General features: G+C 43.8%; 1 protein-coding gene across 1 annotated transcript in view; it reads left to right on the top strand.

Moving 5' to 3' along the window:
• LOC124597824 (glutamate receptor ionotropic, kainate 2) overlaps positions 1-23662 on the top strand; it is a 353359-nt gene that overhangs the window by 114207 nt on the left and 215490 nt on the right. Inside the window, exon 2 of the mRNA XM_047135963.1 lies at positions 22718-22969. Coding sequence (XP_046991919.1) covers positions 22718-22969 — 252 coding nt within the window. The remainder of the gene's footprint in view (positions 1-22717; positions 22970-23662) is intronic.

Below are 23662 nucleotides of genomic sequence, written 5' to 3'. Positions count from 1 at the left end.
GGACAGACAAAGCGAGCAAACGTAGTGGCGCAAGTGAACGGACTAAGAAAACGAGAGGTCACAATCCGAATACACGACGCCAACCTGTCAACGGCACAAACACGAGCCGGAGCACGGCTCAGTGGTGCAGTGAAATTTTTGCAGGGTTACATACTTTAACTAGTGCATCTACAGAGTATCTCCGTTTGTAAGGCGAAATAGGTGGTTTTCGATTTAGGAGGAAAACGAGAAAAAAGATTTCAGTGAAAAGGCGATGTAAGATGAATTAACAAATAAAAAATATGTAACGCATTAACTAATGCAGTATATAACAAATAACACAGTCATTCTTAGGAGAAAACAAATTGAGCAATAAACCTAGGTCACGTGTGGCTGAACAAATGATCTTGTCTTCAGCAGGTCCTGCACTACAAATGCATAAGAAATGCTACATAGATCAGTAAGTAACTGAAGCACCTGTAATTATCCAAAGTAATATTTCTTAATATGACATGAGATATTACAGTAATTGAAATAAAGGAAATAATGGGGATTTGAGTAAGGGCGTAAGTGAACTGTGCTCGGTCATTCAGCACTAAAGTTGGGTAAGTGGACATGTTGTTGTTGTGGTCTTCAGTCGTAAGACAATCCATTCTACTACATCCCATGCAAGTCTCTTTATCTCTGAATAACTAATGCAACCTACGTCCTTCTGAATATGCTTACTGTATCCATCTCTAGGTCTCCACATACGATTTTTAAGCTGCACACTTCCCTCCAATCCAAACTGGTGATCACTTGATGTCTCAGAATATGTCCTACCAACCAGTCCCTTTTTCTAGTCAGGTTGCGCCACAATTTTTTTCTCCCCAGTTCCATGCAGTATCTCCTCTTTGATTACATGATGTTTCCTTCTACTTTTAGCCTTCTTCCATAGCACCATATTTCAAAGGCTTAAATTCTATTCTCGCCTAAATTGTTTATCGTCCATATTTCCTTTTCGTCCATGGCTGCACTCCATACATATAACTACAAAAAAGACTTCATAATACTACAGTCTGCATTCGATGTTAAAAAATTTCTCTTCATCTGAAACGCTTTTTTTGCCATTGGTAGTCCACATTTCATATCCTCTCTATTAGGGCCGACATCAGTTATTTTGCTGCCCAAATACGAAATCTACTATTTTAAGAGCCTCGTTTCCTAAACTAATTCCCTCAAGATCACCTTATTTAATGCGACTGCAGTCCATTATCCTTGACTTGCTTTTGCTGACGTCCTCGTATATCCTGCTTTCAAACATTGTCGATTCTCTGTCCTTTGCTGCCTCTACCATTTTAGAAATGTCATTGGCAAACGTCAGAGTTTTTATTTCTACTCCCTGAACGTTAATTCCTACGCCAAATTTTTCTTTCGTTTTCTGAATTTTAAGAAAAGGTAAAAACACACAAATATTTGCAGCAGATTAATAAGAATAAACCATAAATGATGAAAGTTAATTCAAGATTTAGGCACTTAACGGCCACTGAATTTAACAGAGTCGTAATTTAGCTTCTACTTAATTGAACAGCCAACACATAACATATTTTAATCAAAATTACAAAATCGAACTAATGAAAAGACTAAAAGTGGATCAGCGTCCACATATACCAATTAAATTTAACCGTGGCTGTACACAAATTAATTTAGCAGCAGAGTCCAAATTTAGAAATGTTTAAGGATAGAAGCCCAACTCAGACAATGATTTGCATTAACGAAAAAACAACTCCAAATCCAATACATGGAAGACCATACACTAATAATTACTAATTGAGTGGTCATTCAGCATCAAATTAAGTAACTGGCAAAGGCATAATCCAGCAACAAAGATTAATATAATAACAGCAAACAGTATATTCATTAACTACTCCAGCTTTGAGACCGTCCATCCGGGGTTCCCGTGTACGTCTAGTACCCGTTACAGGACGGTGCAATATTCAACTGGACTACGCGACTATGACACCGTTTACAATTCAGATGGGCGCCGTAATTTACATAGTACCCAATAAGGCCTCAGACAGCCTTTAAATAAATTACTCTGGTTGTAAATAGTTGCACATAAGTGAGACACACCATGATCTTAGGTTTAACAGTTACAAGAGAGCCAGACTAGGTGTCTGTTATCTCTGAGCGGCCACTGTTCAAACGTATTAAATTTATATTTAACAGAATTTGCGTTTGTTTAAAACGACTCAAGATTTAGCCAATACTATTTTTCTCACATAAAGAAACTACCACAGCTGAAATACAATGACGGAAAAAATCGCACTGCCAAAGAATAATTAATGTAGAGTAATGAAATTTCGTTGGTAGATATGTCTAGGTGATATACATTACTGGTCATTAAAATTGTTACACCACGAAGATGACGTTCTACAGACGCGAAATTTAACCGACAGGAAGAAGATGCTGTGATATGCAAATGATTAGCTTTTCAGACCATTCACACAAGGTTGGCGAAGGTGGCGATACCTACAACGTGCTGACATGAGGAAAGTTTCCAACCGATTTCTCACACACAAACAGCAGTTGACCGGCGTTGCCTGGTGAAACGTTGTTGTGATGCCTCGTGTAAGGAGGAGAAATGCGTACCATCACGTTTCAGACTTTGATAAAGGTCGGATTGTAGCCTATCGCGATTGCGGTTTATCGTATCGCGACATTGCTACTCGCGTTGGTCGAGATCCAATGACTGTTAGCAGAATATGGAATCGGTGGATTCAGGAGGGTAATACGGAACGCCTTGTTGGATACCAACGGCATCGTATCACTAGCAGTCGAGATGACAGGCATCTTATCCGCATGGCTGCAATGGATCGTGCAGCCACGTCTCGATCCCTAAGTCAACAGATGGGGACGTTTGCAAGACAACCATCTGCACGAACAGTTCGACGACGCTTGCAGCAGCATGGACTATCAGCTCGGAGACGATGGCTGCGGTTACCCTTGACGCTGCGTCATAGACAGGAGCGCCTGCGATGGTGTACTCAACGACAAATCTGGGTGCACGAATGGCAAAACGTCATTTTTTCGAATAAATCCAGGTTCTGTTTACAGCATCATGATGGTCGCATCCGTGTTTGGCGACATCGTGGTGAACACACAGTGGAAGCGTGTATTCGTGCTCGCCATACTGGTGTATCTCCCGGCGTGATGGTATGGGGTGCCATTGGTTACACGTCCCGGTCACTTCTTGTTCTCATTGACGGCACTTTGAACAGTGGACGTTACATATCAGATGTGTTGCGACCCGTGGCTCTACCCTTCATTCGATCCCTCCGAAACCCTACATTTCAGCAGGATAATGCACGACCGCATGTTGGAGGTCCTGTACGGGCCTTTCTGGATACAGAAAATGTTCGACTGCTGCCCTTGCCAGCACAATCTCCAGATCTCTCACCAATTGAAAACTTCTGGTCAACGGTGGCCGAGCAACTGGCTTGTCACAATACGCCTGTCGCTACTCTTGATGAACTGTGGTATCGTGTTGAAGCTGCATGGGCAGCTGTACCTATACACGCCATCCGGGCTCTGTTTGACTAAATGCCCAGGTGTATCAAGGCCGTTATTACGACCAGAGATGGTTGTTCTGGGTACTGATTTCTCAGGATCAGGATCAGTTCTAGTATAATATATTTGTCCAATGAATACCCGTTTACCCGTTTATCATCTGCATTTCTTCTTGGTGTGCTGCCTGCCGCCGTTGGATAAGCAGCTGAGCAGCAAGTCGTATACTCCTAGCTCACTCATTTGTTACATAGTTTAATTCTTAATTTCTTTGCGTGTTTTTGGTACTTGCATTGTTTAATTCATAAATTTCGGGCGTATTATAGTATTTGAGAGTTGTAGCATCGCGTTTTAGTACCTGAGTAGTGTAAATTCGCGTAGTCGTTTGTCTACTGTTTTTGTTTTGAACGGCCAGTGTCGGTTGGTCACAGTCAGTGTGCTCCCTGCCGCCGTTGGATAAGCAGCTGAGCAGCAAGTCGTATACTCCTAGCTCACTCGTTTGTTACATAGTTTAATTCTTAATTTCTTTGCGTGTTTTTGGTACTTGCATTGTTTAATTCATAAATTTCGGGCGTACTATAGTATTTGAGAGTTGTAGCATCGCGTTTTAGTACCTGAATAGTGTAAATTCGCGTAGGCGTTTGTCTACTGTTTTTGTTTTGAACGGCCAGTGTCGGTTGGTCACAGTCAGTGTGCTCCCTGCCGCCGTTGGATAAGCAGCTGAGCAGCAAGTCGTATACTCCTAGCTCACTCGTTTGTTACATAGTTTAATTCTTAATTTCTTTGCGTGTTTTTGGTACTTGCATTGTTTAATTCATAAATTTCGGGCGTATTATAGTATTTGAGAGTTGTAGCATCGCGTTTTAGTACCTGAATAGTGTAAATTCGCGTAGTCGTTTGTCTACTGTTTTTGTTTTGAACGGCCAGTGTCGGTTAGTCAGTGTGCTCCCTGCCGCCGTTGGATAAGCAGCTGAGCAGCAAGTCGTATACTCCTAGCTCACTCATTTGTTACATAGTTTAATTCTTAATTTCTTTGCGTGTTTTTGGTACTTGCATTGTTTAATTCATAAATTTCGGGCGTATTATAGTATTTGAGAGTTGTAACATCGCGTCTTAGTACCTGAATAGTGTAATTTCGCTTAGTCTCCCTCCGCCGCCGAGCAGTGTCAGCAGTGCGCAAGTAGCAGCATTACTGCATTTACTAGGCAATCTCGTATTTTAATAACCGTTTAAATTTTGTCGATTTGTTTGCGCTCTCTGTAGATTAGTTCAGAAGTTCTTTGTAAAACAGTTTTTAGCATGGATAGGGACTGCAACTGCTGTGTTCGGATGCAGGCTGAGTTGGCATCCCTTCGCTCCCAGCTTCAGGCAGTGTTGGCTTCGGTCACACAGCTTGAGGCTGTTGCCAATGGGCATCACTGTGGGGGTCCGGATGGGGGTTTGTCGGGGACGGCCAGCTCGTCCCACGCATCCCCTGATCGGACTACGACTGTGGTTGCCCGGGATACTGCCCGCATTGAGGCTGATCCCTCACCTGTGGTAGAGTGGGAGGTCGTTTCAAGGTGTGGCAGGGGGCGAAAGACATTCCGGAGGGCTGAACGGAAAGCCTCTCCAGTTTGTCTGACGAACCGGTTTCAGGCTCTGTCTCAGGCTGATACTGATCTTCGGCCTGACATGGCGGCTTGTCCTGTTCCAGAGGTTGCCCCTCAGTCTGCAAGATCCGGGCAGTTGCAGAGGGTGGGCTTACTGGTAGTTGGGAGCTCCAACGTGAGGCGCGTAATGGGGCCCCTTAGGGAAATGGCAGCAAGAGAGGGGAAGAAAACCAATGTGCACTCCGTGTGCATACCGGGGGGAGTCATTCCAGATGTGGAAAGGGTCCTTCCGGATGCCATGAAGGGTACAGGGTGCACCCATCTGCAGGTGGTCGCTCATGTCGGCACCAATGATGTGTGTCGCTATGGATCGGAGGAAATCCTCTCTGGCTTCCGGCGGCTATCTGATTTGGTGAAGACTGCCAGTCTCGCTAGCGGGATGAAAGCAGAGCTCACCATCTGCAGCATCGTCGACAGGACTGACTGCGGACCTTTGGTACAGAGCCGAGTGGAGGGTCTGAATCAGAGGCTGAGACGGTTCTGCGACCGTGTGGGCTGCAGATTCCTCGACTTGCGCCATAGGGTGGTGGGGTTTCGGGTTCCGCTGGATAGGTCAGGAGTCCACTACACGCAACAAGCGGCTACACGGGTAGCAGGGGTTGTGTGGCGTGGGCTGGGCGGTTTTTTAGGTTAGATGGCCTTGGGCAAGTACAGAAAGGGCAACAGCCTCAACGGGTGCGGGGCAAAGTCACGACATGCGGGGACCAAGCAGCAATCGGTATTGTAATTGTCAACTGTCGAAGCTGCGTTGGTAAAGTACCGGAACTTCAAGTGCTGATAGAAAGCACCGAAGCTGAAATCGTTATAGGTACAGAAAGTTGGCTTAAGCCAGAGATAAATTAATTCTGCCGAAATTTTTACAAAGGTACAGACGGTGTTGAGAAAGGATAGATTGCATGCAACCGGTGGTGGAGTGTTCGTCGCTGTTAGTAGTAGTTTATCCTGTAGTGAAGTAGAAGCGGATAGTTCCTGTGAATTATTATGGGTGGAGGTTACACTAAACAACCGAACTAGGTTAATAATTGGCTCCTTTTACCGACCTCCCGACTCAGCAGCATTAGTGGCAGAACAACTGAGAGAAAATTTGGAATACATTTCACATAAATTTTCTCAGCATGTTATAGTCTTAGGTGGAGATTTCAATTTACCAGATATAGACTGGGACACTCAGATGTTTAGGAGGGGTGGTAGGGACAGAGCATCGAGTGACATTATACTGAGTGCACTATCCGAAAATTACCTCGGGCAATTAAACAGAGAACCGACTCGTGGAGATAACATCTTGGACCTACTGATAACAAACAGACCCGAACTTTTCGACTCTGTATGTACAGAACAGGGAATCAGTGATCATAAGGCCGTTGCAGCATCCCTGAATATGGAAGTTAATAGGAATATAAAAAAAGGGAGGAAGGTTTATCTGTTTAGCAAGAGTAATAGAAGGCAGATTTCAGACTACCTAACAGATCAAAACGAAAATTTCTGTTCCGACACTGACAATGTTGAGTGTTTATGGAGAAAGTTCAAGGCAATCGTAAAATGCGTTTTAGACAGGTACGTGCCGAGTAAAACTGTGAGGGACGGGAAAAACCCACCGTGGTACAACAACAAAGTTAGGAAACTACTGCGAAAGCAAAGAGAGCTCCACTCCAAGTTTAAACGCAGCCAAAACCTCTCAGACAAACAGAAGCTAAACGATGTCAAAGTTAGCGTAAGGAGGGCTATGCGTGAAGCGTTCATTGAATTCGAAAGTAAAATTCTATGTACCGACTTGACAGAAAATCCTAGGAAGTTCTGGTCTTACGTTAAATCAGTAAGTGGCTCGAAACAGCATATGCAGACACTACGGGATGACGATGGCATTGAAACAGAGGATGACACGCGTAAAGCTGAAATACTAAACACCTTTTTCCAAAGCTGTTTCACAGAGGAAGACCGCACTGCAGTTCCTTTTCTAAATCCTCGCACAAACGAAAAAATGGCTGACATCGAAATAAGTGTTCAAGGAATAGAAAAGCAACTGGAATCACTCAATAGAGGAAAGTCCACTGGACCTGACGGGATACCAATTCGATTCTACACAGAGTACGCGAAAGAACTTGCCCCCCTTCTAACAGCCGTGTACTGCAAGTCTCTAGAGGAACGGAGGGTTCCAAATGATTGGAAAAGAGCACAGATAGTCCCAGTCTTCAAGAAGGGTCGTCGAGCAGATGCGCAAAACTATAGACCTTACGTCGATCTCTTGTAGAATTTTAGAACATGTTTTTTGCTCGCGTATCATGTCATTTCTGGAAACCCAGAATCTACTATGTAGAAATCAACATGGATTCCGGAAACAGCGATCGTGTGAGACCCAACTCGCCTTATTTGTTCATGAGACCCAGAAAATATTAGATACAGGCTCCCAGGTAGATGCTATTTTTCTTGACTTCCGGAAGGCGTTCGATACAGTTCCGCACTGTCGCCTGATAAACAAAGTAAGAGCCTACGGAATATCAGACCAGCTGTGTGGCTGGATTGAAGAGTTTTTAGCAAACAGAACACAGCATGTTGTTATCAATGGAGAGACGTCTACAGACGTTAAAGTAACCTCTGGCGTGCCACAGGGGAGTGTTATGGGACCATTGCTTTTCACAATATATATAAATGACTTAGTAGATAGTGTCGGAAGTTCCATGCGGCTTTTCGCGGATGATGCTGTAGTATACAGAGAAGTTGAAGCATTAGAAAATTGTAGCGAAATGCAGGAAGATCTGCAGCGGATAGGCACTTGGTGCAGGGAGTGGCAACTGACCCTTAACATAGACAAATGTAATGTATTGCGAATACATAGAAAGAAGGATCCTTTATTGTATGATTATATGATAGCGGAACAAACACTGGTAGCAGTTACTTCTGTGAAATATCTGGGAGTATGCGTGCGGAACGATTTGAAGTGGAATGATCATATAAAATTAATTGTTGGTAAGGCGGGTACCAGGTTGAGATTCATTGGGAGAGTGCTTAGAAAATGTAGTCCATCAACAAAGGAGGTGGCTTACAAAACACTCGTTCGACCTATACTTGAGTATTGCTCATCAGTGTGGGATCCGTACCAGGTCGGGTTGACGGAAGAGATTGAGAAGATCCAAAGAAGAACGGCGCGTTTCGTTACCGGGTTATTTGGTAACCGTGATAGCGTTACGGAGATGTTTAATAAACTCAAGTGGCAGACTCTGCAAGAGAGGCGCTCTGCATCGCGGTGTAACTTGCTCGCCAGGTTTCGAGAGGGTGCGTTTCTGGATGAGGTATCGAATATATTGCTTCCCCCTACTTATACCTCCCGAGGAGATCATGAATGTAAAATTAGAGAGATTAGAGCGCGCACGGAGGCTTTCAGACAGTCGTTCTTCCCGCGAACCATACGCGACTGGAACAGGAAAGGGAGGTAATGACAGTGGCACGTAAAGTGCCCTCCGCCACACACCGTTGGGTGGCTTGCGGAGTATCAATGTAGATGTAGATGATGTAGATGTAGCAATTTTTATGGCCAGTACTGTACGTAAGTGATTAACATCGCAAGGCCAGAGGTTAGTGTAACCGCGAGGTAAGCCACTGCAAATGTGAAATGCTGGTACATGAATAAGCAGCGTAACTGATAGAATGTTGAAAGCAAATTTTGCCAACTTGCAAGCAGTGTGCTGTACATGCGCTGGATGTCAGTTTGTGGGATGGAACTCCATACCGGCTGCACGTGTTAGGTCAATAGAGGGTCAGTTAATGCTGTTTTTGTCGATGACGCTGAAGTTGTCCTCGACTGATGTCCCACATGTCATCAATTGGAGGGAGTTCAGGCAATCGAGCAGGTCATAGCAGCATGTCAACACTGTAGAACCTGTCGTGTCACAACAGCGCCGTGTGCCGTTCGTGAATGACAGCACAAGAAGTCGTATCAGGAGATTGTCATACGGATTTGCAGTAAGGGCGCATGGGATAGCCACGAGAGTGCTCTTGACGTTATACGACATCCCACCGCAGACCATAACTCCAGTTGTGAGTTCAGCGTGTGTAGCTCGCAGACAAGTTGGTTCCACGCACTCAACTGGACTCGTCCTAACCAGCACACGGCCATCACTGGCACCACTGAAGTCACGAATGGTGGTGGTTTGGGAACGGTGGAATTATCACTACAGAGCGTCTGCCTCGGGGATGTCCTTGAAGTAACCAATTCGTTACAGTTGTTGTGTCACTGTTGTGCCCAGTGCTGCACATGCTGTGCGATGCGCCACAGCCCGACGAGGAACACGACGGTCTTCTCTCTCGACAGTGCCACGTGGCCGTCCGAGTCCGGTCTCCTTACGACCGTTCATTCTCGTGACCACCGCTGCAGTCATGTGTAGTGGCTACCTTCCTGCCAAGTCTTTTAGCAATATCGCAGAAGGAACATCCAGCTTCTATTACACGACCCAATTCAAACTCAGTGAAGTGTTGAAAATCACATCTTTGTCACCCTAAAGGCATTAACCACGCCAAATCTCACTACCGTTACAGCACGTATTTCTAACAAATCTGATTTGCACCCTCATGGTGGCGCTACTACCGCCACTCTTATGTGACTGGCGTGAAATTTGAATGGACGTCATCTTTCAGATGCAGGAACGGTTCCTACAAACTTTCGTTTATGTCACACAACACCTTCTTGGTGTCGTGATTTATTTTCCGTGAGTGTTCTTCGTCCCTGCCCACTTAGTTACAGTGTAAGACTAAGTAGTCTTAGGCCTTCGCACAAAATACGCGCACAATACAGGCGGCAGTAGGCCTAGATGAAGTACCAATGTTTGTACTGAAACAATGCATATTGATTATACGATGCCCCATAACAAATACAGGGTGATTCAAAAAGAATACCACAACTTTAGGAATTTAAAACTCTGCAACGACAAAAGGCAGAGCTAAGCACTATCTGTTGGCGAATTAAGGGAGCTATAAGGTTTCATTTAGTTGTACATTTGTTCGCTTGAGGCGCTGTTGACTAGGCGTCAGCGTCAGTTGATGCTAAGATGGCGACCGCTCAACAGAAAGCTTTTTGTGTTATTGAGTACGGCAGAAGTGAATCGACGACAGTTGTTCAGCGTGCATTTCGAACGAAGTATGGTGTTAAACCTCCTGATAGGTGGTGTATTAAACGTTGGTATAAACAGTTTACAGAGAATGGGTGTTTGTGCAAAGGGAAAAGTTCTGGACGGCCGAGAACGAGTGATGAAAATGTAGCACGCATCCAGCAAGCATTTGTTCGCAGCCCAGGAATTGGCTGTTCCCTCAGCTCGAACAAGAAGCACAACAATTCATATTTCAGCAGGATGGAGCGCCACCACATTGGTACTTATCTGTCCGTAACTACCTGAACGTCAACTACCCGAGGCGATGGATCGGCCGCCAGGCAGCCCGTGACAGAGCACTTCATCACTGGCCTGCAAGAAGCCCTGATCTTACCCCCTGCGATTTTTTCTTGTGGGGGTATGTTAAGGATATGGTGTTTCGGCCACCTCTCCCAGCCACCATTGATGATTTGAAACGAGAAATAACAGCAGCTATCCAAACTGTTACGCTTGATATGCTACAGAGAGTGTGGAACGAGTTGGAGTATCGGGTTGATATTGCTCGAGTGTCTGGAGGGGGCCATATTGAACATCTCTGAACTTGTTTTTGAGTGAAAAAAAACTTTTTTAAATACTCTTTGTAATGATATACAACAGAAGGTTATATTATGTTTCTTTCATTAAATATACATTTTTAAAGTTGTGGTATTCTTTTTGAATCACCCTGTATAATAAATGAATCCTTCACATCAGGGACATTTCCAGAGCAGCTAAAACAGGCAAGAGTTGTACCTTTGCTTAAGAAAGGTAATGCCGAAGACACAGAAAATTACCGGACTGTTTCGCTGCTGTCAGCATTCTCAAAAATAATAGAATTAGTTATGGAAGACAGATTCATGAATTACCTGAATAAACACAATCTTTTAAGCGAATCGCAGTTTGGTTTCCGAAGTGGCAAGAATACGGAGTCAGCCAGAGTAGAGTTCACAAAAGTTGTACTTGATGCTCTCGATAGAGATGAGTCTGTTACAGGCATACTTTTAATACAGTCGACCACAAGATATATTAAATAAATTAGAAGCATTAGGAATAAGAGGGGTAGCTAGTGACTTATTTCGATCATACCTAGCAGATAGGGTAGGAATAACACATACTTCAAATAGATCTCAACATTTAGTGAAACACTTATCAGAACCAAAGTACATTAACACAGGGGTTCCGCAAGGTAGCAAATTACGACCAATACTATTCCTGATATACAGCAATGACTTTCCCAGTAGTGTTACTCATGGTGAAAAAATTCTCTTCGCTGATGGCAGCAATATTAAAGTCACTGAGAAAATAAGAGAACTCCTTGCCGAGTAAGCAAAAGAAACTCTCAAGGAAGTTTACGATTGGTCAATAAGCAATAAAGTAACATTGAACATAAAGAAAACTAATGCCATGAATTTCAGTTTGAAAAGGAAAAATGACAATGTTAAATTAAATGTAGATTGTACCTCTATAGACTGGGTAACAAATGCAAAATTTCTAGGAATGAGTGTTGATTCTCAGGTGAAGTGGTGTGAACACACAAAAGTACTTGTTAACAGAACGTCATCAGCATGTTATACCCTTAGAATCCTATCATTAGTGTGTAACATGCATTGTCTTTTAGTTACATATTATTCATATGTACACTCAATTCTTACATATGGCATTCTTTTTTGGGGAACAAACGCACAAGATATGAACACAATTTTGAAATTGCAGAAAAGAGCCATAAGAATAATAACCAAAAATACTAGGCGAGCTCATTGTTAAAGATCTTTTCAAAACACTGGGGATTTTAATTGCTCCATGTGAATACATTTATCAGTCAGTTCCACACATCAAAAATAACATTGGCAATTACTGCACAGACAGCTCTGTCAATGACCGTGCCACAATAGACAGACTCAGCTATCATTTACCAAGAAAAGATAAACATAAAACTTAAAACAACATTCTCTACCAAGGAATAAAACTATACAATAAATTACCAAAAGAGATTAAAGAAATTGCAAAAATACACTTATTTAAAAAGGCAGCTAAAAGTACCTGTTACGCAATACATTTTATACATTGAAGGATTGCTTAGATAAAACAGAGTAGGGGTTTGATAAAAAATGTTAGACAAATAAATAATAATAATAATGATTATAAAATATACAACAATCTACATAACACCTTCAATTTACGTTTCTTCCCTCCTTTTTTCCTTTCTTGAAACACTCTCCCCTTAATGTGTGTGTGTGTGTGTGTGTGTGTGTGTGTGTGTTTGTGTGTGTGTAGTGAGTGAAGTGTTATGAAACAATGTGTGTATAGTGTGTGCAGCGACTGATAGTGAGATATGTGTCAACAGAGTGGCATCCCATATTTTTATAACTTATTTGTAAAAAAAGTATTGTATACCAGGAGTAAAATCAAATGATTGTCTCTAACTAAAAGCGTGTAAGTATATGTGTATACGAATTAGCATATTTTAAATTGGTCTAAACTTGTAAATACTTTGACATGTCCTATATCCTTGTAAAAAAAGATCTACAGATGATTAAAGCTATTACTACTAATACAGAATGACACAAGCAACCGAGGCCCAGCCCGCGATCACCGTTACTAAGTGATCTGAAATAACGGTCGGGTATCCGCAATCAACACGGACTCTTACGACGGGAACACATAGTGTGAATAACAGGTGGTAGAAACTTCGTGGCTGATTAAAATTGTGTGCCGGACCGAGACTTGAACCGCCTTCCGCGGACAACTGCTTGACAGACTGAGCTACCCAAGCACGACTCACGACCCATCCTCACAGTTTCAGTCCTGCCAGTACCTCGTGGATGACTTGCCCGCGGAAAGCAAAGGTCCCGAGTTAGAGTCTCGGTCTGGCACACGGTTTTAATCTGCCAGGAAGTTTCATATCAGCGCACACTCCGCTGCAGAGTGAAAATCTCATTCTGGAAACAGGTTTTAGAGTATAAAACACTCAAGACTTTTGCACAGAAGAACGTGCCGTAAAACAGTTGCAGATCCAGATGTAACCAGACAGAAACACACCTCCATTTCCAGGAGTATCAGCTGCAGAACTGATTCACTACCGCCTGGTTGTCGTTCCAATTCCATCCATATTACAAGGGCTAAACCAACGCCCCTCCAACAGGATTCTTCGTCCAAACAGCAGAACTGTAGCTCGCGCCGAACACGCCGCCTTTCGTTACAACGCCGGTTTCACACCCATCACGCGTCAATCGGACCTTACAGTCTCTCGTTCCAGCTCAACGCCCTACAGCTCTTAACAGACTCCCGCGTACCCCGCATGGCCTGTCGATGGCAATGCTGTTTCATGCAAAGAATCTGGGAACTAGAGATGTACCGCATCAGAGATGTACTGGCGTCCGGCACACCCACCTGCCCCCATGCTCCAATTCGTAGAAGGCCAGTTTTGTTTCTCCTGATAATACACCCTTCTGAGAAGTCTTCGGCCGGCCGTCGTGGCCGAGCGGTTCTAGGCGCTACAGTCTGGAACCGCGCGACCGCTATGGTCGCAGGTTCGAATCCTGCCTCGGGCACGGATGTGTGTGATGTCCTCAGGTTAGTTAGGTTTAAGTAGTTCTAAGTTCTAGGGGACTGATGACCTCAGAAGTTAAGTTCCATAGTGCTCAGAGCCATTTTTGAGAAGTCTCCCCCCTCCCCCCTTCCCAGATCAGAAAGAGGTATTACTTGATCTCCGGCATATTTTACCCGAGACGATGCCATCTCATTTAGACATACAGTAGAGCTGTATGTACTTGGGAAAAATTAAGGCTGTAGTTTACCCTTGCTTTCAGCACTTTGCACTACCACACAGTAAGCCATTTTTGGTTGATGTTACACCTCCAGAACAATCAATCATGCAGACTGTTGTCCTTGCAACTGCCTGAAAGGCTGCTGTCCTTCTTCAGGATTCACACGTTTGACTAGCCTCTCAAAAGATATTCCTCTGCTGTGATTGTACGTATGCTACGGCTATCTGTATCGCTGACGCGCACAAGCCACTCCACCATTGGCAAGGTCCGTGATTCATGTTTATTCATATATTCATACAAGTTTATTCATACATTTATTAGTTTTCTTTATTTCAAGATCGTTCTTCATCCGTCTTTTATGGACGTGATCTGATACTTCATGTTGCGCATTGCAACTATGGTCATCTTTAAGCTGGTGTTCTGCAAACGTTAAGTCTTCTTTTCTAAGTTGCTAACTTCTGTGGTGTTTCTTCAAGAGGGACAGACAGACCCACATTCATCCAAGGTTAGATACTGATTTAGCTGCATTGATCATGTGTTGTGCTTTGAACCCGTGCCACCAGATAACTTAAAAAAATGGTTCAAATGGCTCTGAGCACTATGGGACTCAACTGCTGAGGTCATTAGTCCCTTAGAACTTAGAACTAGTTAAACCTAACTAACCTAAGGACATCACAAACATCCATGCCCGAGGCAGGATTCGAACCTGCGACCGTAGCAGTCTTGCAGTTCCAGACTGTAGCGCCTTTAACCGCACGGCCACCTCGGCCGGCCCAGATAACTTACAAAATTCATCAAGCAACTTATTTCCAGAGACCACAGTATATGTAAATTTTGATAACAGTTCTCATGGAGAACAGCGATCGGGCAAAAAGTATTTAAAAATGACCTCACACAACTCATAAATTGGCTCTAAGCACTATGGGACTTAACATCTGAGGTCATCAGTCCCCTAGACGTAGAAATACTTAAACCTAACTAGCCTGAGGACATCGCATACATCCATGCCCAAGGCAGGATTCACACAGTCTCATGCATTAGATATTATGTACCCTACTTTACTTGCTATCTTGCTGGTTACTTTGTCACTGTCATCTGGCACATATCACGATAGTCGCCTTACTTGCACGTCAGTATTTTGTAACCACTAGCCGCTGTCGCAACTTTCAAATCGTTTTCTGTTGAAACGTGAACATCGACGTCTCCACGCCGCTTCGACAGTCATCTGCTGGTATTGGGAGTACCAGTGTCGCATGTCCGCCTGCTTCAGTCCTACTTGCGCGGGCGTGCATTCCATGTGCGTGCTGATAGTGGTGTGTCAACGGCGCGCCACATCCGAGCTGGTGTACCGGACGGGTCCGTGCTTGGCCCTTGTAATATGGACGGAATTGGAACGACAACCAGGCGGTAGTGAATCAGTTCTGCAGCTGATACTCTCTTTACACCGCCAACGTACCGAAGACGTCTGGCGCTCTCCGCCGATCACACGGCGCTCTACACGCGTAGTACGAGCGCCCAGCTGATGCGCCGCCGCCTGTAACTCGCCTGCAACGAGCTTGGAGCTTGGGCTACCAAATGGCGGCTCAAGTTCGAGGCCGAGAACAGCCAGGCGGCGGTGTTCACGCGCCGGTGAATTCACGATGCGCTGCCGAAAGTGCGGATCTTGGGAGGCCCCATTCCGTGGTCTCGCAATGGAAGATATCTCAGCGTCACCTTAGACCAGCGCCTGACCTGGGGACCACACATCCGGGAGTTGAGACTACACTTATCCCCACTGCAGCCTCTCGCTCTACTTAGCACTTATCAGGCCGGTGCTTGAGTACGAGGCCTTGGTGTGGGGAAACAGCAGGCACCCATCTGCAGACACTGCAACTGGTGCAGAATAAAGCCCTCCGGCTGGCGCTCCATCGCCCAAGAGACTACGACACAAGGCAACAGCACGACATCGCGGGAACCCCGAGGCTGTAGCGCCGCTTCCGCGAGCACGCGATGAGATTCTGTGCGTCGGCGAGGACATCGCGAAACCCGCTGGTCAGTGGGTTGGGCAATCAACTCCTTGGCACCCACCCATCAGATGGCCCTACCTGCTCCTGGAATGATCACCTGGCAGCAAGAGAAGAAGAATGCATCCCTGTGACAACCGAGAAGACGAACCAAACTGAGATGACAACACATCCACTAAGATTCAAGACACATGAACAGCAGGCCCTGCTTACCTGCATCTACCGTCCAGGGACTGCACGTGAGTCACGACGCACGCACGGTTCGACTGTAAACAACGACGTCACTCAAGCAATATTTTCACTGACACTACGATGTAGAAGCAATAAGCAATGGCATGCGTTTCTACATGTCTGCCTGCAAGACAGTACGTATTTCACATCCAGCCGCTGTCGCAGCTCTGAAACCCTCTTCTGCGCTTATAGCTATGGCCACACCGTCTCCATGGGAACCACTAGAGTTGCTAAACCATTATATCTGCTGCCGTACAATCTATAACATCGTGATAAATCCCCACAGATGGCTATCGGTGTTCTCACAACCGATTGGGATTGGTTATCTCTTTTGTATATAGTTTTATCATAGATTGACGAAATGCTGTTTATAGAAATTACTCTACAACATGTAATGCACCTATTTCTATATTTGTTATTAGCTTTTGCTTTATAGAAATTACTCTACAAAATGTAATGCACCTATTTCTATATTTGTTATTAGCTTTTGCGTAACCATTTTGTATATACCTTATTGTAGTGACAGTGATATGTCCTGCATGCCTGATTGGCTGTCGCTGATGTAATTCAGTGTGCAGTGGGCGGATCATCGCGTATACAAGCAACAGCCCCATTGGTCTCCTTAGCAGCTCACGTTCGTAGAGTTATAACAGCGACTTCATTCACCGCTTCGGCCTACCATCACGGGTATAATTTCTTCTTTTAAAAGCACTCCGTCTTCAGGCCATGAGTGACCTACCGGGACCATCCGACTGCCGTGTCATCCTCCGAAGGGGATGTGGATAGGAGGGGCGTGGGTTCAGCATACCGCACTCCCGGTCGGTATGATGGTATTCTTGACCGAAGCCGCTATTATTCGGTCGAGTAGCTCCTCAATTGGCATCACGAGGCTGAGTGCACCCCGAAAAATGGCAACAGCGCATGGTGGCTGGATGGTCACCCATCCAAGTGCCGGCCACGCCCAGCAGCGCTTACCTTCGGTGATCTCAAGGGAACCGATGTATTCACTGCGGCAAGGCCGTTGCCTAATTTCTTCTTTTAATATTTGTTATAGATGATGTATTTCATATATGTCACTGCTAGTTCTACCTTTAAATCCATTCTGTGTTCATATTTTAGCATGAACTCTGAAGATGGTCAAAAACTGGCCAAAACCGGTTACCACAAAATAAATGTTGTTTGCGGTCGAGACTGAGCTTATTTTTTAAAGTACAGCAATATGTATTTGAAAATCGGGTTTTAGAGGTAACAGCATAAATTATTTAGACCTAATAGGAGTCATCCATTATCATATTCGTAGATTCAAGTTTTATAAGACACCTATCATCACAGGTATTAGAATACCTGCCAATTTTCAAAACATCCAGTGATCGCTATATATGCTGCCTATCATTAAATTATGCATCACCTAAGATCCGTCTCCATGTGCTAAGACAACTTCCAAGCTGGCGAAGAGTTCTCGGGCTTCCAGCCGGGTGGCGGTGTCTTCAAACTGCGACGTTTCGACGAGTGACATACTCATCATCTTCTGGCGAAGATGGCTGGAAGCCCGAGAACTCTTCGCCAGCTGTATACGCCGGGAAAGCATACATTCAAACTTCCAAGCTAAATTAAGTACAGTCAGACAAATATCATCAAACAATGATTACCCTCCTGCATTGGTGGACTCAGTGATACATAAAAAAGAAGGAACAGCATGTAGGCTCTTCTTCACCCTGTTGTCGACCCACGAACTCAGGAAAGCAATAAACTGTTCACAATTCCTTATTTAGGAAACGCCTCACTGAATGCGGCCAGAATCTGAAATCCAGGAACTTCAAACCATCCGTTTCCTGTGGACAACACTGTGGAATACTTTCTGCCCATTGGCAAAGACAGCACTTCCGCTTTGGGATAGGTGTCTTTGTAACCCGTAATGGTATAACAGCTGGAAACCGTTTTGTGAAACAAGTAATAAATATTGTAGACTATTACACCAGTTTTCTGTGTGTTTTCATTCGTAACAGACTTGTTCTGTTCGACTAACTCCACAACATTTTGTATAATGTTAGTTAATAACACGAAGTATTGCGAAATGTGAAAAGGTTTGTCGACTTTAACTTATTTGACAAACAAAATTTCTTCCGAAATATGAACATATTTCTCTGCAAGGAACTTAAAGAACTTAAATAATTATAAGTATGCTCTTCATGTTATCAAGACAAATTATTTTCCGTCCTTACATTAGTTTCGCTTCAGAAGATCACTCTTTTACAAGTCTTGACTTTCATAAATGTTGTGTCAGAATAGTATCACCAAAAATATAACTTTTAACATCATCTGAATTTTCCATCAGTACTTGACAGGAAATAATAAGCCAGCTCATGACCAAATAAGTACTGATTTCCAGAGCATTAGGAAAGTGTTTTCTGTTTACTATAGAGCCTAGCTTTTAAATTCCGTGCATTAGATCACAATACTGTCTAACGTCAGCCAGGAAATTTGACGCTTAAATTTATAATCTTTTAGATGAATACTCCGTTGTGGTTAAATTTTTATTTTGAAAGAAAGAGAGCTGGAGTGTAAAACAACTCTTTAAACAAAACAGAACAAATCACAATGCAACCTTGTAGTGAGATTCGCTCTACATTCTCTTACAAGATGCAATGGCAATATTCGGTATTATTCCTCTACAATTAAGGTAAGTCTAGTACATACTAGCATTTCCGTAGACAATTAAGTTTTATAATTGCGGGAAGCAATGTCGTGCATTTACCGTTAATGACTTCCTGATGAAACAGTGTGGGGTTGCAATTCTCAGGGGATGGCACAGTGCCAGAGAATTACTTGAGGAAAGGAGTTGAATGAAGCGTATTTCATATTTCAGCGTGATGAAGATTCCGCTTCCCACTAGAAAATAAGAGAGTAAAAAGAGGATTGTTAGAATTTTTGTGGAATATGCATAGTCAACATCGCCGACAGATTTACCTACACGACATATACGTCTAACATTAGGCTTACATTGACCCTAAAGCATTTGAGGCATGAAAATATCCCTGATTTTAGCGGAGTAACGGATATTTTCATTGGGTCTGCAGTGATTACGGGTTTTGATTGCATTTCAAAATGCAGATGGATTTCCACACCGCCTGAAACTTTGCAGTCATGTATAAACTTGAAAACAGTTAGCTAAAGTTGCGATATGAAGTTTCGTTACGTTCTCATACAGAAAATTAATTTAGTGGGTGCAATATCCTAGCCAATATTTCTCTTCCCCTTACAAGCTGCAACCGTTTAATCTCGATACTGACCAATCAAATTAAAATGTCGATTGTCACACGCCACTCTGATGATATACATGCGTGCTCAACACTGTAATGAAATCAATACTGAAATCTAATACTGGCCGATGTGGGTGGTGCCATCACGGCCGCAACGTCCATTTTAATTCTATTCACGCAATTCCGTTTTATATAACACACTTCGTCAGCGATAGGTATAATAACAGCTGTTTGCTGATGTTCTGCGCGGGTATGGAACTGGAGTTCATCTACCTGACGACAAGATATTTCGACCGTCTAAATGCCCACCATCTTCAGGTGAGATTGCAGGTGTACAATCACTCTGGAACTGAGGTAACATCAGAGACGGCGGCTCCTTATGCCCCAGGAACAGGCCATTGTGCATGTGCGAGAAGCGAAAGGACTGCCCTCCAAGCAAAAAATTTTCGATAGAAATTGAAAAATACTGCGAATTACCTTGGTTGTTCTCAGGCAAAATGGATATACTGATCATAAAAATTTTCGTGGTTTTAAATCTGGATCACCATGCGTACCAACAAGGGACGCTTGTAAATCTGGTGCTATTTTACACTTTGCGGGAAGAATTTCTTCGAAAATTTCAAGAATCCTCAGAAAACGCTATATTTATTTCAAGAACTTCAGAAAATGCGGTATTAAAAGTGTCCTTCTCGGATCTGTTAAAGATGATTCGGAATTGAGGACGCCTGCTGTATATATATAATTCCCTGTCATTACGGAAAGGCTTATATTGGACACACTATTCGTACGGTTCATGACCAATGTGCGAAAAATCTCCCGTCGCTGAACACTGTCTCAGCGAAGGGCATAATGTGATATCTAAAGTGAGGCAAATCATTGCTCTGGCTTCCCGTTATTGGAATTTTTGTACTTAAGGAATCCATCGAAACACTATTATCCGGTGATATTATTAACAGAGATAATGATTTCCTTTAAGCAAAATGTGGACTCCCTTTTTATCAGATAAAAAACAACAACGGCCTGGTTTTCTACCGGCTACTTCTTAATTAGCAATTCATCGCTTTCGTTAGTTTCTAAGCCGGCGGCCTCGTATTTATTCGCTTAGAAGAGGGCAGCTCTTTTGTTTCTTTCGCAAGGGCAGTGGCCTGTTCCCGGTGTATAAGGGAGCCACCGTATCTGATGTTACCTCAGTTCCGGCGTGGTTATGCACTTGCAAACTCACCAAAAGATGACGGCCTGACGGACTGTCGAAATCTTATCGTCAGGACCATGAGCTCCGGTTCCGTACCCTTGAAGAACATCAAGATTTATTACGCCGGAAAAATATACGTAATCTCATCGCAGTCGTTGGGTGTTGCAAGGCCGACAGGCCCATCCGCTCTTTCGACCACTACCACTGATTTCCAGCCCGCGATTTCAACAACTGAGCAACACGTACATATAGCGCTCTCGGCGCTTCGACCTAGATAATCCATATTTATACATACCAGTGATCCGTGCGTGTAGACACTAATGCTGAGTAATTCATCGAGGATTTTTTACTACTTTCATACAACGCTATGATCCAGACTTTGGTTCTCAGGAATTTCTTCCCGAAAATTCAAATCTATGTTTTTATAAGTCGACTTTTTTGGCAAGAAATACTCCATTCACATGTGTTACTCTGCGTCTAATATCCTTGCTTGGTCCACCACGCGTTGTTTTGCTTCCAAACTGACAGAAGATCTTCACCTTGTTTACTACATGTTCCCCAGTGTTGATGTGAGGATTATCACTCTCATTAGCTTCGGCTAGAACAACGGACTGGAATACTCACTTTCAAATTCTTAAGGTGGCAGGGGTAAAATACAGGGAGCGTAAGGCTATTTACAATTTGTACAGAAACCAGATGGCAGTTATAAGAGTCGAGGGGCACGAAAGGGAAACCGTGGTTGGGAAGGGAGTGAGCCAGGTTTATAGCCTCTCCCCGATGTTATTCAATCTGTATATTGAGCAAGCAGTAAATGAAACAGAAGAAAAATTCGGAGTAGGTATTAAAATCCATGGAGAAGAAATAAAAACTTTGAGGTTCGCCGATGACATTGTAATGCTGTCAGAGACAGCAAAAGACTTGGAAGAGCAGTTGAATGGAATGGACAGTGTCTTGAAAGGAGGATACAAGATGAACATCAACAAAAGCAAAACGAGGATAATGGTATGTAGTCGAATTAAGTCGGGTGATGATAAGGGAATTGGATCAGGAAATGAGACACTTAAAGTAGTGACGGAGTTTTGGAGCAAAATAACTGATGATGGTCGAAGTAGAGAGGATATCAAATGTAGACAGGCAATGGCAAGGAAAGCGTTTCTGATGAAGAGAAATTTCTTAACATCGAGTATTGATTTAAGTGTCAGGAAGTCGTTTCTGAAAGTATTTGTATGGAGCGTAGCCATGTATGGAAGTGAAACATGGACGATAACTAGTTTGGACAAGAAGAGAATAGAAGCTTTCGAAATGTGGTGCTACAGAAGAATGCTGAAGATTAGATGGGTACATCACATAACTAATGAGGAGGTACTGAATAGAATTGGGGACAAGAGGAGGTTGTGGCACAACTTGACAAGAAAAAGGGACCAGTTGGTAGGACATGTTCTGAGGCATCAGGGGATCACAAATTTAGCACTGGAGGGCAGCGTGGAGGGTAAAAATCGTAGAGGGAGACCAATAGATGAATACACTAAGCAGATTTAGAAGGATGTAAGTTGCAGTAAGTACTTGGAGATGAAGAAGCTTGCACAGGACACAGTAGCATGGAGAGCTGCATCAAACCACTCTCAGGACTGAAGACAACAACAACAACAGAACAACGTAGATAATGGTGACTAGTGATAAACCTCACATCGACAAGGGGGAACACGCAGTAAACAAGGTATCACTACTCGTCATTATCTTCGCCTTTCTAGCCTATTCAGTATCGTGAGATCAACAGTTCTAATACTGAGCCTGTCACTACATGTTCCCCAATGCTGATGAGAGGTTTATCACTACGTCACCAGCTTTGGCTGGATAGACGAGGCAAATGAGGAGTAGTGATAAACCTCTCATCAGCATTGGGGATCTTTCTAGTCTGTTGTATTTCGTGTGACCTGCAGTCCTTATACTGATAACTGTGTGCGCCTCAGCTTGCCAGCAGGTGAGGTTCGGCGTCCAGGCGGTGTTCGGGCCGTCGGACCCGCTGCTGGGCGCACACATCCACTCCATCTGCGACGCGCTCGACATCCCCCACCTGGAGGCGCGCCTCGACCTCGACACCGAGTACAAAGAGTTCTCCATCAACCTCTACCCCTCGCAGTCGCTGCTCAACAATGCTTTCCAGGACGTCATGGCCTTCCTCAACTGGACGCGAGTCGCCATCGTCTACGAAGAAGATTACGGTGAGCTTTCCAACAACACCCCTTGCTTCCAGACGTTTTCTGTAACTTTTACACAGCCAACTGATTTTACTCTAACTTATGGTCATGTTAATCATATTCCGAACATCGTTTAAAATAACCCTATCTGGAGATTTTTGCTATGCATCAGACTTATATTTACCAACCTGCCTTGTTCCATTCGCCGGCTGATCTGCACTGATTCTTCCAAATCAATTTGCTGAACTAGAATTCCTTGACATCTGCTGTATTACGTACAGTTCTACTAGCCAATAGTGTAAATTAAAATTTGTGCTGGACCGGGACTCGAATTCGGAATTCCCATTTAATGTGAGCGGTCGCCTTAACCACTTTGGCTACCTGTGCCCACTTCCCAGGCCAACCCAAACTGTCTACATCTTCGTATCGTAGTCCACTGAATTCGTCACCTAACACTCGAAGTAGTATCTGGATTATTGCAATGGGATGAATGAGACAACAAGAAACCGTGACTAACGTGGTTACTATTGTGTGCCCGCCTAGGCTTGTAATACTTACATGCATGTCTGAAACAACAGACACTCTTGGCTATTCACAGCTCTACAAAATAATTCGAAAGTAATTTCATGAATGCGAATTCCTTGATAGTAAGAAACTTCCTAGCAGATTAAAACTGTGTGCCGGACCGAGACTCGAACTCTGGACCTTTGCCTTTCG

The sequence above is a fragment of the Schistocerca americana genome, chromosome 1 (assembly GCF_021461395.2).
Source record: "Schistocerca americana isolate TAMUIC-IGC-003095 chromosome 1, iqSchAmer2.1, whole genome shotgun sequence".
NCBI lineage: Eukaryota > Metazoa > Arthropoda > Insecta > Orthoptera > Acrididae > Schistocerca > Schistocerca americana.
This window is presented reverse-complemented; position numbering and strand designations above follow the sequence as displayed.